The 13861-nt window shown below is 49.8% G+C and overlaps 1 protein-coding gene across 6 annotated transcripts in view; it reads right to left on the minus strand.

Annotated features, from left to right (window-relative positions):
• Window positions 1-13861, minus strand: part of VPS13D (vacuolar protein sorting 13 homolog D) — a 224503-nt gene that overhangs the window by 45713 nt on the left and 164929 nt on the right. For all 6 annotated transcript variants that reach the window (XM_054579727.1, XM_054579726.1, XM_054579725.1 and 3 more), the window contains one exon: window positions 2121-2253. In XM_054579727.1, the coding sequence (XP_054435702.1) occupies window positions 2121-2253 (133 nt within the window). The remainder of the gene's footprint in view (window positions 1-2120; window positions 2254-13861) is intronic.

Below are 13861 nucleotides of genomic sequence, written 5' to 3' on the forward strand. Positions count from 1 at the left end.
AAGACAGTCAGTTTAGAAGACCAGTCTAGGTCAGAAAGCCGTCCCAAACATTTTGAAAGTTGACAGCAATGAACTTAAAGGGCCCCCGAAGTGGCCAGAGGCTGGCCAAGGCTGAAGCGGACAGGGCCCTGCGGGGAAGCCGCGGACCCTGCCCAGGGAGCGTTTCCCGGATCGGCGCCAGGGACACTCACAGATGTTCACCTGTTGGCGGTGGGCGGGGGAGGGAGCTCTCTAGACGCTTCAGCTCTAGTGAGACAAATTGGTAAAGGAAATCTCTTGGGTGAGAATGTACTGACAATTCACAGCGTTTTTCTGGATCCCGGGTCCACTTGCTCCAGTGAGGCAACGTTCCTTACCCGACCTTTTGGACAAAAGGTCACGGCAGAGACAGAACCTTACTGAACCTGGGTTGTACAGGGCCTACAGACAGAACTGAGCATGACCCCCCCTCACCCCCGTTTTTAAACCAAGGATGTTGACGTCTCTTAAAGGTTTTTTCATCCCAAAGCCAGGATCTCACTCTAGGCTACCGCTTTCACATAGCCCAGAGTTTAAAGGGTCCTCTTTGGATGAGGCCACTGGTTGCTCGTCTTAGAATGGCTGGTCTCCTGGAGACGCTGCATGTATCATCTAACGATTTCTGGCTGGGAGGGATTTTGTGACCTTTAAACAATCACCGATCTTCTCAGCACACAGGTATGTCCGTCTAAAAAGTGAGGACAGCCATGCGTTCTCTCTGCATCCCGAGGATGCTGGACAGATAGAGGCAATTATACAGAGCAAAGTGTTTTACAGTCATTAAAAAACAGTCCTCTATTAGTCCAATGTACTACCAACACAGTTACTAGAAAGAATAATTAAATCCCTGACCCCAAATGATTGCCCAACAATCAACTCTGAAAGCACATAAACAGATTGATTTCAGCCAAATTTTACTTCTAGCTCAGCATCTCCTCAGGGACGGCTCCCGCTCCAGCTGGGCAGGCCTAGGGAAAACAAAGGCATCAGGGCCCAAACCTCATCCTTAGGAAAGTTGGTAAACAAAAACGCCTCAGCGCAAAGAGAAATGAGATCTTTTATTCTCTATATCCCTTCTTCTTCTTCCAAACACCGATGATTAAAACGCGTTTAGTCATGACAGGACTCCTGACAGCTTCAGACTATTCCTGAGAATCTGGCACAAATGGTTCACTGCCCATTACTAAGCATGAGCTACGTGCCAGGTGTCATGCAAGGTGCTGCAAGAACAGAGGAGGATGCGCAGGGGCCCTTCTGCTCTCCTGGCCATCACAGCCTATCAGGAAGACAAGAGGCACGCAGCTGGCTGTGCACACGACCCAGGCTGCCGCGTGTGTGGCAGCTACCGTCACTACAGACTGGGGACAGCGGAGCTGGGCAAACGACCGGAGCCGGGACTTGTAGGCTGAACAGGACTGTGACAGGCAGTGAGGGGAGGAGAGAGAGGGAGGCGGGAGGGAGAGGGTGCAGGGCCCACAGGCCTGGGGGCAGCACGCAGCCCTGGGTGTCCACAGTACGCGTGGCCGGGGGCCGCAGCGGGAAGGGCGGCTGTGCGTCCATTCCCGAGGGCTTTGAATGATGCCGTGCTCAGAAGTTGTTTAGAAAGATACAGCAAAAGGCAAGTGAGTCAGAATGAAAGCACTGAAAGTCAGAACTACAAAGAATCCTGAGGCCTCCCCCGTCCACCGCGCTGTCCCATCTCCTAAGCGCGTGGAGAAGACCCGGAGGCACCTGGTCACACGCCGGACCGCCACCGTCACACCTCACCTTCCACAGAGGGAGTGCTCAGCAAGCAGAAGGCAGGTCCCCGCTCTGAAAAAGCGTCAGTGATGACACTTCTAACAGAAGGCAGAGAGCAGGAAGGAATGGCAGTGTGCGCAACGTTTTGAGAACGGGTGAAGAGTCCCCACAGGGGGTCGCATTGCAATTGCACGGAGGACAAAGTAGGGGAGCTTGGAGGGCTCGCAGCCTCCAAGATGCCAAGCCAGGACCTACGCTGCTGCCGGCTTTCTTTACTCTACTTGTGTCGGGGGCGGGGGGGCACCTCTGCGGAGAGGTGGCAGAAGAGTCATTGCTGCGCAGCCCGGCAGCAGGCGACCTACCGTGAGCCAAGCCGTGGATGCCGGCCACGAGGTGCTCGCCGCTGGTGGCCGCGTGGTATCTGATGTACTCCCTCTCCGACTGATGCCGGTTGTCCATCGTCTTTCCTAAGCCATCTGATAAGGTCCCCGCAAACTGCAGTGAATCAGAAACAGAAAGAGAAGAGTTTTAAGACCTTAGCAGTATTTTTATTTTAATCATTTTAAATGAATACCCTCCCTTGCTCCTAGCTGGCGTTCAGTGAATGCCAAGCGAGAGAGAGAGAGAAACTGCCGCACGGTGCTCACTGTGTGTCCCAGGGGAGCGGTATGTGGGCATGAGGCGCTTACACTGGTGGACACAACGTCTGCAAAGCAACCGCTGAAGATCCACAATGACATTCACCTTCCTCAATTCTACTGTAAATTTACCAAAAAAGTAAAGGTACGTGGCGCGGGGTAGGAGAGGCGGGCTTGGAATTCCATAATATTAAGGACAGAGGCTCTTTGCCCTAATAATCAGTGGAATACAAAATGGGAAATGGGGCAAATTGTTGCTTCGGCGTTTGGCATCAAAATTTTTGGAGACATCAACTGGCCTTATGTAATCCCTTCTCTTTCACTTACTCCAACATTAGCGAGTGCCTGGGTGCCCGCCCCATTTGCCAAGAAAGAATGAAGCATGAGGAGCAGTTCGCAGGTAAGGTCACCTTTCAAACCAAGTGGCAGACTTGAACTCATGGCTTCAAACACAGGCTCCTCCCTCACCAATCAGAGAGAGAGTTTATTTATCCTGGCCTATTTTAACCAGAGAACCTGTCTCATTCATCAAAGCAGGATAAAAAGGACACAGAACTCTGTTTTGTCACGAGACAATTTGAAAAGGTTTAAAGTGACAGTTAATAAACCACAGGGTACTTATCCTCATCATTCAGGCATAAAAAGGGAAGGATATCAAATATATAATTAACCTTCTCGGGAAGGATCTACCAAAACAAGTAGTTTAAGTGCCAGTGACCCAGGACTAACCTTTCAGAAAACTCACAGGAATGTTACTCAGATACAATGCTCAGGGGAAGATGCGAGGCGAACGGCCCGCTGTGGAGGCCCAGGACGCCGGGCAGCCATCAGGAGGCCTGCAACCTGAGGGCCTGGCGAGGGGGCCACCCGGATCTGCCCTGGGACCCATCAGCCCTCAGGCCTCTTGATGCGCGGGCCAGCAGAGGGCGGGGTCCGGGCACAGAGAAGGGACTGGAGGGAGGGGCGGCAAGCCGGCGCGGAGGGCAGCGGCTGCGCGGCAGGACACGGGCTCTCCTTTCTCCCGCCTGGTCCAAGCATTTCTCAGTCTCGGGCAGTGACCGCTGACCCTTCTAGGGATGCCATCCCTACCATTACTTGGTTTTTGTCTTACCTTCTCTGTCATTCCCTAATCAGAAAACTTAAAGTTAATGAAAATTAATGCTGTGATTTCCTGAAAGGTGGGGCCACGGTGCGATATTTGCAGAACAAGCACTGTGAACCACTAAGGTGGAGTTTTAGCCAGGGACCCCATCTCAGAGCCCTGGGCGTCTGACCAAACCACAGCCTAGCCCTCTCCCAGCCACTCCAGCAGCCACGGGACCGAGGCGGGAGCCCCACCCCGAGCCTCCAGGTGGCTGGAAGGATTAGTGACCGCGGCACAGGGGTACGGAATCGAGCCGGCATTCTTACTGTGGTCACCAGTCAGCTGCTAGTCCGAGCAGAAATATCCCACGGCATCTGAAGAAAGCCTTTCAAAGATTTAGAATTATGGTCCTTTGCATTAGGATTTACCATTTAAACCGCCCCCCCCCCCAAAAAAAACCCAAAAAACAAACAACCCTTTCCAAAATGAGTTTTTGGAGTGGTACCATCTATAAAATTAGAGTGTTGGACTTCACGGTTTCCAAAATCCTTTCCAGCTCTGACAGAGTGTGATCTACGGTCCAAGCTAGAATGTCTTTATTAAGCCCTCACTCCGGCCCCGCACAGACTAAGGTACCGCTGAGGATACAAACAAAGGGCGGCCTGGGCCGATTCTCAAGGATGACGGTCTCGTTAAGAAGATAACAATTCCATATGTGAAACAGCCAGCAGCAGGAACACGGGACGCAAACTGTTAGCACTCGAACTGAGAGAGGGGGCGGAAATACGACCCTTGCTTCTGGAAAGGGCCCAAGGGCCCCTGCTACGCCTGGAATTATGTAGGGGCTGGTGTTCTTCCCCCCAGGGTGGGGCACAAACGCCTCTCCCGGTGCCATGGGAGAGGTGGGGGCGGGGGGCGGTCCAGGGGAAGAGCGGTTGCCAGGAGCAGCCTGGGGCTGCCAGAGGCGCGGCCCGCCCGAAGGGGTGCCGCAGCACCCAGGCTCCTTGCAGGGCCTTGTTCAGGTCCTTCCCTTTTTTCTTAAACTCTTAATTGGCTTGAAGAGAGAGACTTCTTTGGAAGACATGCTAAGTTAAGGCCCCGTCTACCTATTCTAGCAGCTGACTAGGCAGTTTTGCCAGAACACGTTTCCCCCAAGAGGACAGGAGGATGATCGAGGCGCACTGCCCGGTACCAGCCCCTCTCCAGCAACCCCGCCAGTAAAGCAAGTTTACTCCCCGGGGTTTCCGAGCGCGCCGGAGCCAAAGGCCAGATCGGCGACCAATGCCGCTGCGGCCAGCCGTGGCACTGCCTGGTCCTGGGCACCCTCCACAGAGACACCGCGCCGGCCTCAGGAAGGGGAGAGGAGCGGGCCCACGGGAGTGCTCTTCCCTTTCAGCGCCAGGCTCCCCATGTGCTTCTCAGGGGCCCCAGCTTTACCCTGGAAAGGGGCCTGTGTCCACGCGTGTACTCCAGGATGTGCGGCTGAATCCCCACTTCCCTCTATAAAAAAAAATCACTCACGCAAGTCCAGTGAACTTGTCCTTTGTCCCTTGCATAAAGGATACAAAGATATTAACTGGAAACGATTACAGAAATCTTCACCCCTAGAAATGTGGCTTTGAGAACTCAGAAAACCAAGGAAGAGGCTGAAATCTAGGACCCAACTGGACCCAGACTGAGGAGAGGCTAAGCAGATTTTGCAGAGAGAGCCATTTCGTGGGGACCAGAACGAAGCCAGGCCGATGAAGGGTCCTGCGGTCAAGCCTGGGCCTCGGGCCAGTCCCCAGGCCTCCGAGTGCGGACTCGGGGCACCGCAGCGCCTGAGGCCTCCTCCCTCGCTGTGGGAGCACTGAGTCATCCTCAATTCCATCTCTCATCCCCACCTCAGCGGGGAGGCAAATCACACCCCGTATCTTGTTTCTCCCTCAAAGACGGGGTAAGAGCACGGGCTGGGGAGGGGGGCGATTCCAGTAAGCGCTCCTGTGGGTGCCCGCTGGCGCTGCCTCCTCTGCGGCCGCGGTGTTGTTTCACCCACGTCCTTGACTTTCGAGCTGATCGTCAAAACAGAGCGGAGCGACTCAGGACAGCCACAGGGTCACGTGGGGGTGGCGGGGCAGGACATCCTTTGACTTTATTTTGAAACTTTTTCAGAGCAGACGCTCTCTGGCACGTTAATGGATGACCAAAACGGGACATGAAGGCTGGAGGCCGACTTTCGGGTCATTCGGACAAAGGGGAAAGCAATCCCTGAAGCACTGGGTGCAAGGCTGAAAATCACCGGGATGGCAGCAAACACAGGCCAGCTGCACACCGAGTCAGCCCCCCGCTCAATGAGATGTGTACGGAACCCTACTGTGCGCCAGGCGGGCAAGCGAGAGCCCTAAATGAGAAGTGGCTCCTGCCTCCTGCCTTCCCGGACCACAGCCAGGGGGTACGTCCGTGGCGTAACGGAACAGCATCCATTCCCCCCCGAGTTTGAATACTGACTGTGGCTTTTATCGACTGCAAGCTCACGGACAAGGAAATCGAGCCTTTGTGAGCTTCCATTTCCTCTCCTTAAAAATGGGGAGAAAAATACCCACTTACAAGGTTGCCATCAAAATTAGATAGCAGACGTTAAGCACTAGGTAACACATGTCAAGTGTGCGCATGGAGCCTGATACTTCAATTCCTTCATGTGCAAAACAGGCATAATCAGATTCCCCAGCGAGCGTGGGCGCCAGCGTAGAGGGGGCACAACAGCCCCGGGACGGAGAGCACGTGCCAGCCTTGCACGCTGGGAAAGGACCAGCAATGGGGAGGTAATTTGCAGATAATTTGTAACTCTACTCGGTATAAACATTACCTCAACACCAGAAGGAGCATTTGCAGAGACTTAAGTCAATACAGCTCATTTTGTAGCAATTTCAAGTCCACAAAAAAGCTTAAGGCTGCACGAGAATACTGTCCTAGCTAAAATGAAAGGTTCCAAGGAACACAGTGTCCTTCAGAAAACCTGCTATTACATTTGCAAAGACAGCCGTGACCCTGCCGCCCCCGACCCCTTTCACGGAAGCGAGCTTCAGCACGCAGCGCACTGGTGAATTCTGGCCACAGCCTGAAGTCGTCAATTTCTCTAAAGCCATATTTTCAGCAAGGGGGTAAAAATGTCAGAAGAACTTCAAGATGTCAGTTCTACTGCATAGCTGACACGGAGCGCACATCAATACCCCACCTTCCAAAAATAATCCCGTTGTCTACAGAAACGGAGCCACTACAAATCAGGCTGGGTTTGGGGCTGGGCTCAGAACAGATGATTTCATAAAACCGACATTCAGGTGGATGCTGGAATGGTGAAAGGGGAAAAGAATTCACGCTGTGTCCCTCTGTCCCGTCCTCTCGGCTTTCCGAGCCCTTCGCGACATGCAGCAGGCATGGGATGCCAGAGGAGCCCGGCCAGGGACGCGGGAGCCTGGCTTTGGATTTCTCCCCCTCCTCTGGGGCTCCTCTTTCAGTTATTTACCTAATGGAAATTTCCTCCTTAATATCCTTGCTCCACTGAGGAGTTGCTGGTGGTGGCAGTACCTCTCTTGTCACCAGGGCAGAGGGCAAACACGGGTAACAGGAGGAGGGAGGGAAGTGACAGGTCCCTGCCGTGGGAGGAGAGTCTACTGTCCTTCCAAGTGTCAGGCTGTCCAGCTGCGAGCCTCTGCCACCAGCACAGCTCTAGTGCCGCTCAGCACTGACCGCGAGGGGCTGTGCGTGACCGCACAAATTCGGAAAACCCAGCTCTGCGCACGTGCTGCGTCAGCACGGAAGGAGGACGTGAGCCCTGTGGGGGCCGCCCGGTGCCGTCAGCCAGGCAGGGGCTGAGGAGCCCCTTCGTATTCTACCTCTCACTGAACAGGCTCCCTGGTGAGGGCCGCTTAGCTGCCCTGGACCTCAGTTTACCCACCCGCAAAACATACAAACACACATTCTCTACTCTAAAGGAATGCTTTGAAGGGTTAAGGAGACAACGCAAGATACTTGCCACAGTGCCTGACACACAGCAGCCACCCACGTTAATAAGTTTCTTAGAAGCCGCTTGGAGCCTTCAAGTCCAGCCATTCCCACCCGCACTGGTACACTAATAGGAAAACCTCCGGCAAGTCATGGAGGACCCACATTACTCCAGAACGGAGATGTCCACCTCTTTCCTCCGTTTCATCGTGTTGACATATCCACAGTTAAAATGATTCTCAGGGTGCGAGTTCTGCCTTGACATTAAGAAAACTCTTTTGTGCTACTGGTGAACTGGGAAGGGTTAAAGGAAAAGGTGATCCAACAAGCAGTGGGTGTCTGTCACCAGCACAAGGCAAATCAAACAGCTAGTCCTCACTCAGGCGAACGTGCAGGGGGCAGGGGGCGGCTGGGGAGGGGCATACAAAAGGCAGGGAACAAGCTGAGATTTGGCAAGAAAGGGGCATTCTTGGACCCCCGATCTCTATCCACTAGAAGGGGAGCAGGTTTGTCTGTTTTCAGCTTTACTTGGTTGGGATGGTGTGTAGCCCCCTTAAGGCAAAGAGAAAAGGGGCAAAGAACCCAGAAAAGAGACCCAGAATGAGAACAATAAACACATTTTAAAGCTGGGACTGACACTCTGCTCTAGCAACATGCCTAAGCCAGTGACCTTGCCTTTTTTTTTTTTTTTTTTTTTTTCCTTTTTGGTCTCCGGAGATCTAAAAGCCCTCCTACCGAAGATATACATTATGTTGCTATTTCACGGATAAACACTTATCAGGCAACAGACACTCCTTTTCAGTTAAGAAACAAAGTTATCCAAAGCCACCCAGAATTATCTCGGCACACAAGGTCTAAACATAAGCAACAAAGTCAGACCTCAAGATTGTCCTGCTTCTAAACTAGCCTAGGACGCACGCCTGCTGCATTGGCAAGTCTCTGCTGTTCCGCAACTCTGACCCAGTTGTGAACTCAGATGTGTTTCAGATTAATCCAGAGGCTTAGGGTGGTTTGAAGCACTCTCAGAATAGGGGTTTGCTTTTTCTTTAATAAGGAACAGTAGAGTTTGCTATAAGGCTAGAAGCAAAGAAATAAGCAGAACACCCACAGGAAGACTGATTTCCAACAACAGACAAGTTGTCATGGCTTAGTCATGTTTCCTCGAGGCCAGTTATGAAGAACTGTGTGCCGGGTGAATCTTCAAACCCAGCTGCGGGAGGGACGGTGTCCCCGACCTTTTAGCTCTTCATCAGCGAGGCCACGCCGCGCGCTTCCCGCAGAAGGAACAGGGGTCGTGCTGAGGTGCGGGTCTCCCCTGCCGACCGCAGAAAAGGCCCTGAGCACGCAGCCAGGAGTCTGAGGGGTTCTGCAGATAGCGCTGCGCGGGGGGTATGCCCTCCCGCCCACGAGAGACTTCCAGTTCGGCGACCTAACGAGGTTCTCACTGCATAAACGGCCCAAGCCTCGATACTGCACCAGGAGAAAGATTATGATCGGGGCGGGGCGGGGGGGGGGGGGGGGTCCTTCTGAGGTGGTCACAGTATAATGTCCGACTTGGCAGATAAGTTATTTCGACACTAGGAAAGCACACAGGCTTTGAAAGGTGGGAAATCCAATCCGAACTCTGTCACCAGGACCAGCAGGGTGAACGTGAGCAAAGCACACACTCTCTGTAGGATCAGTGTCTTCACCTATAAAACAGAGAGAACACTACCCACGGGGTTGCTGGGTTCATCCAGAGAGAGCTTGGTTTCAAAAGTACTTGCGGAAAAAACACAAAGCCGTGTGTAAATGCCAAGGGTTATTACTGCAAATCCTGTTCTTCCTTCCGAGCGTTCCGCTCCCCCCCCCCCCCCCGCCTCCCCAGCTGAACCCTGTGTGTCGTCCTGTGACAGCGGGATCACCTTATACCCACTCGGGAACTAAAGAAGCTTAAAGGAGTCCACACAGGTAGACTAAAATCTCAAAATACAGAAATTTAGAAACGAAACAGGACATTTCACAACAGAAATGAAGCTCAAGCTTATCTCACTCCCAGTCACAAGGACTCCGTTCTTGTAAAGAACGTAGCATTTCCAGTGCATAGATATATTCTCTTCAATGCCAAAGGCGGGGAGGCAAGAGGACGCGGCACCGGGAGAGGCGGAACTTCTTACTGCAGAAGTCAGAGATGCTTCAAGGTGCGAAACACCTGGATGAGATTTTGGGAAAGCAATCTCTTCCCAGCTGGATCCCCAGATAAAGGAAGGGTTAAGTGAGTACGCTGCAGAATTGGTGAAGGAAAGCTGACAGCTGCTGAAGACCACAGTGTAACTTTTGGAATTGTAAACACAGGTCACCAATGTTTACTATATCAGGTGCTATTCTAAGGGCTTGCAAGTTATGAAATAATTTAATTAGTTTAATCCTCACAACGAGCCCATGAAGTAGGCTCTATAATAATCACTGTTGTACAGATCAAACTCGAAAGACCACGGTTATCTCTAACAAAAGTCTGCGAGGTATCCACCCACCTTGCTACTGGGCAATATATAAAGGGAACCCAGCCCTCACTTCTGTCACTGTCTCCATGGAAAATTCCTTCCCAAACGCCAGCAAAAGTCTTAGAGACACCAGGTAAGACCTCTTTCTTTCCTTAAGCAGTAGCAGCAACAAAGGGAAGTAGCTGAGGTTAAGTATGTAAATGATATAGTTTCTGAAAAAATTACATGCAATCCCTGAACAGGAAAGAGGGTCCAGCTCCAACCCCCTTTCGTGAGCAACACCCCAGTGCAGCCACATCCCCCTCCGTCACCCGGACCTTGCCCCGGGCGAGCAGCCAAGGCTCCCCCTCCTCCCTTCCCCTGAGCTATCACTGCACAACCTGAACAGGTCCCAGAAAAAGAGAAGGTTCTGCACATGTCCTCTGTGGGATCACGCTGCAACCCATCAGATCCCAAAACCAGTGTGTGCCTTTCAGGCTGGGAGGAAAGACGGAAGCCAGCTGGGGTGGGTGGGGGCAGACCAGGGTGTCCAGAGCTCCCGCCTGCGGGGAAGAGGCACCCAGCGCTGACAGCGGGAGCTCCTGGAAGGGGCAGAGCACCAAAGCTAAAAGACTCAATCGTCGGGGCTGGGCTGGTCAAGCAGGCCCAACTCCAGAAACTGGGGAGCAAATAAGCAAAAACCAACCATGCTCCGAGGGGAAGAAATGCTCTTGGAAGTGCATCTAGATCCATCTTCATGCCTCTTCTCTTTCTCTTGCCACTCCTCTGCTCCCCCAACACCACCCCACCACCTAAGAGTAACGCAGCATTCCCAGCGGAAACCAAAGTGCTGCTTATTACAACTAACCTTTTATGGGAGTGGAATAGAGCACGCAGTTGGGGGAAGCTAGAGACACAAAGCCCGCCACTTCATTCTAGGTAATGTTTAGGGAAGTCATTCCTCAGCAAGTGTGACAAACGCTAGCTAGATAAGACCACAGACTGGGAACAGATCTTTAGCATCCAGGAGAACAACAGAGGTTGAGCCTCTCTTTTGGGGGGTAGCATGGGAATGGGAGGCAGATCAGATCCAAGGAACTTAAGTCCTGTCTCATTTCTCTTGAGCTTGGCTTGATCCCAGGCTCAGATGAAAGGCCAAAAGAAAGTTCTTTTAAAAATGGACTCAAATGTTTCCACACACTTCACATGGGCCAAAATAAAAATACAATTCCCAATAGCTGCTCAGGACGCTCCAGCCTGTGCCCAGGATGTCCCTGAGTGGCCTTGAAGTAGGAAGCCTTATCTTTACCCTCTTCCAACCCCGGCTGGGGGAGGACGCTTAGAATTCACAGCCACCTACCTCCTGCAGGCCTGGTGTTTTCAAAGCAGAACGGGTCACTCATTGCTGAATTAGCCATTCCTAGGTTAATAAATTTCAGGCCTAAAAAGCAAGTCCTGGAATGAGGAAGAAAATAATCCATTTAGCTCCACAGCTGCCCTTTCTAAAGGTGGCCTGATGAGCCCGTTCTGATGTCTTGGTTTGCTTTTCAGAGAAAACTTTCAATTACTAGAAATAATGGAAACATAGGCTCTGGTTCCATATACTCTCTACTTAGAAGAGCGCTAGTTAACCCTTGTTTATTAAAAAGATTCACCCACTTTCTGGTCTAAACAGAACTGATTCTTCAAGACTGAGCTTCCTTAAGGGCCCTGCGATGGCTTCAGGGATTGAGGTGGGTTCTCCACCTCCCCCCCCACATCCCCTTCCATGGCCCATCCCCAGAAAAAACAGCCCTTCCTCAAGATTCTGCCCTTTAAATACCAGGCTTTGATCCTTACTGAAATACAAGTCCCACTGGGAAATCCTTGCTGTTATATACCCTGTACTGCAAATGAAAAGCTCAGAAAACAAGTCTTGCAGGGGAGGTACACATGGGAGGAAAGCAAAGCACTGGACACGAGGCAAGAGAAGGGAAGAAGGAATATAAATCCTCTCTGGAGAAAAAGAACATAAGCCAGATTTAGAAAATTTAGAGTCTCTAAAATTTTCCTAACACAATGTCCAGCATTCAATAAAAATTACCAGATATGTAAGTCAACAAAATGACTGAAAACTAAGAAAAAAAACCCAAAGATCACTCACCAGTTATCCCGACATTAGAGCTGTTAGATACACAGTTTAAAGTACTATATAATGCTCTTTCAAGAACTATAAAAGGGTAGAGAATTTTACCGGAAAACCGAAATTAGGATTTTAATAGATGGCTGGAAGAGGAGAGTGGATAGAGCATCAAAGGGGATCAGTAAACTAAAAAGAAGTTGGCAGAAAAAACCCAGATCAAAGCATTAAAAAAAAAAAAAAAAAAAAAAACACCCCAAGTGGGGAAAAAATACAGAAGAGTCTAAAAGACATATAGGACATGGCAAAAAAGAAAAGAAAAAGGAAAGGAAGGAAGGAAGTAAAGTCTAACTTCCATGTAATTGGAGTCACAGAAGGAAAAGAGAGAGAATTTTCCAAAATTGTCAAAAGACACAAATTCAAGATACTTTACAAATCCCAAGTAGGAGGCCCATATCAAGGCATGTTATTATTAAAAATTAAAGACAAAGAATAAATCTTTAAAGCAGTCAAAGGAAAAAAGGCATCTCGCCTTCACAGCAGCAACGATAATACCGAGAGCACTTTCAACAGACACGACAGGACAATAATGGGATGGCATCACTGAAGGGCCGAGAGGAACTTGCCAATCCAGAATTTTAATTCAGCAAAAATATCATTAAAAACATGGGTGAAATGAATATATTTTGAGGGCAGGAGGGACCAGCCTGAGAAAACTCACTGCCAGAAGACCCACAAAAGGAAGTTCTCCAGCAGCTGGAAAACGACCCCATGTGGATATGCAAAGAAAAGAATGAATGATAACAGGACAAATACTGCGTGTAAATCTAAATAAATATTCACCATTAACACAAAAACGAAACACGGGACTAATAAATACTCAATGATGCAGTAACTCAGCCCCTATGCATGTGAGAGACTTTTGTACATGTGCTCCTGGAAACGTGAACAAGAGTGTTAGTAGCAACAGCGTTCGTAATGGCAAAACACTGGAAAACAGTCCAAATGTCTAATAGTGAGACAGATAAACTGTGGCGCATTCACATAATGGAGTACTAGATGGCAGTGAAGATGAATGAGCTACAGATAAACATATCAACATGGACGGGTCTCGAAAACATAATTGTGAGTAAACAAACCAAGGTCACACGGTGATGTATTCAGTATGATTTTGTATATAAGCTCAAAACTGGGAAAATTACAAACACTGTTTAGCGACACATACAAATATGGTAAAACCATATACACAAAAGAAAGACATGATTAACACAAAATTCAGGACAGAGACTATGATCAGGGAGGCCTCAAAAATACTAAAATATTCTAGTATATTCTATTATATTAGTCTAAAATTCTATTATAATCTATTAGTATAGTCTATCATTTAAGCTGAATATTAGGTCCTGGTATTCACTTGATTGTTCTTTAAAGAGTACAAATACTATGTAATGCTTCATGAATCAATTCTTACATAAATTTAAAAATGTTTAAGGAACATTTTATAAATATGCCACAAAAGAGAGAATCCATTTATTAAAAATAAAAATTTACTTCATAAAAATTACGCTTATTTTTGAAATACCAACATATTCAAAAACATCATCAACAGAATGTTATAAACTTTGCAAGCGGGCAGGAAAAGAGGAAAAACGGAGGGAAGCGACGTACGGGGAAAAGGAGGAAGACCTGCGCCGCGGTGAGGTCTTGTGGAAAACTTCTCACCGCAAAGGACGAGACAAAAGCAAACTGTCCAGGGGTCTTCCCTCTATTTAACACCCTTCTTTCTCCATTAAAAGCAAGAGAGACCTTAGAAACGAAT

Source organism: Pteronotus mesoamericanus, unplaced genomic scaffold, assembly GCF_021234165.1.
Source record: "Pteronotus mesoamericanus isolate MK-2021 breed Mesoamerican mustached bat unplaced genomic scaffold, CSHL_Meso_final contig_557, whole genome shotgun sequence".
Lineage (NCBI taxonomy): Eukaryota > Metazoa > Chordata > Mammalia > Chiroptera > Mormoopidae > Pteronotus > Pteronotus mesoamericanus.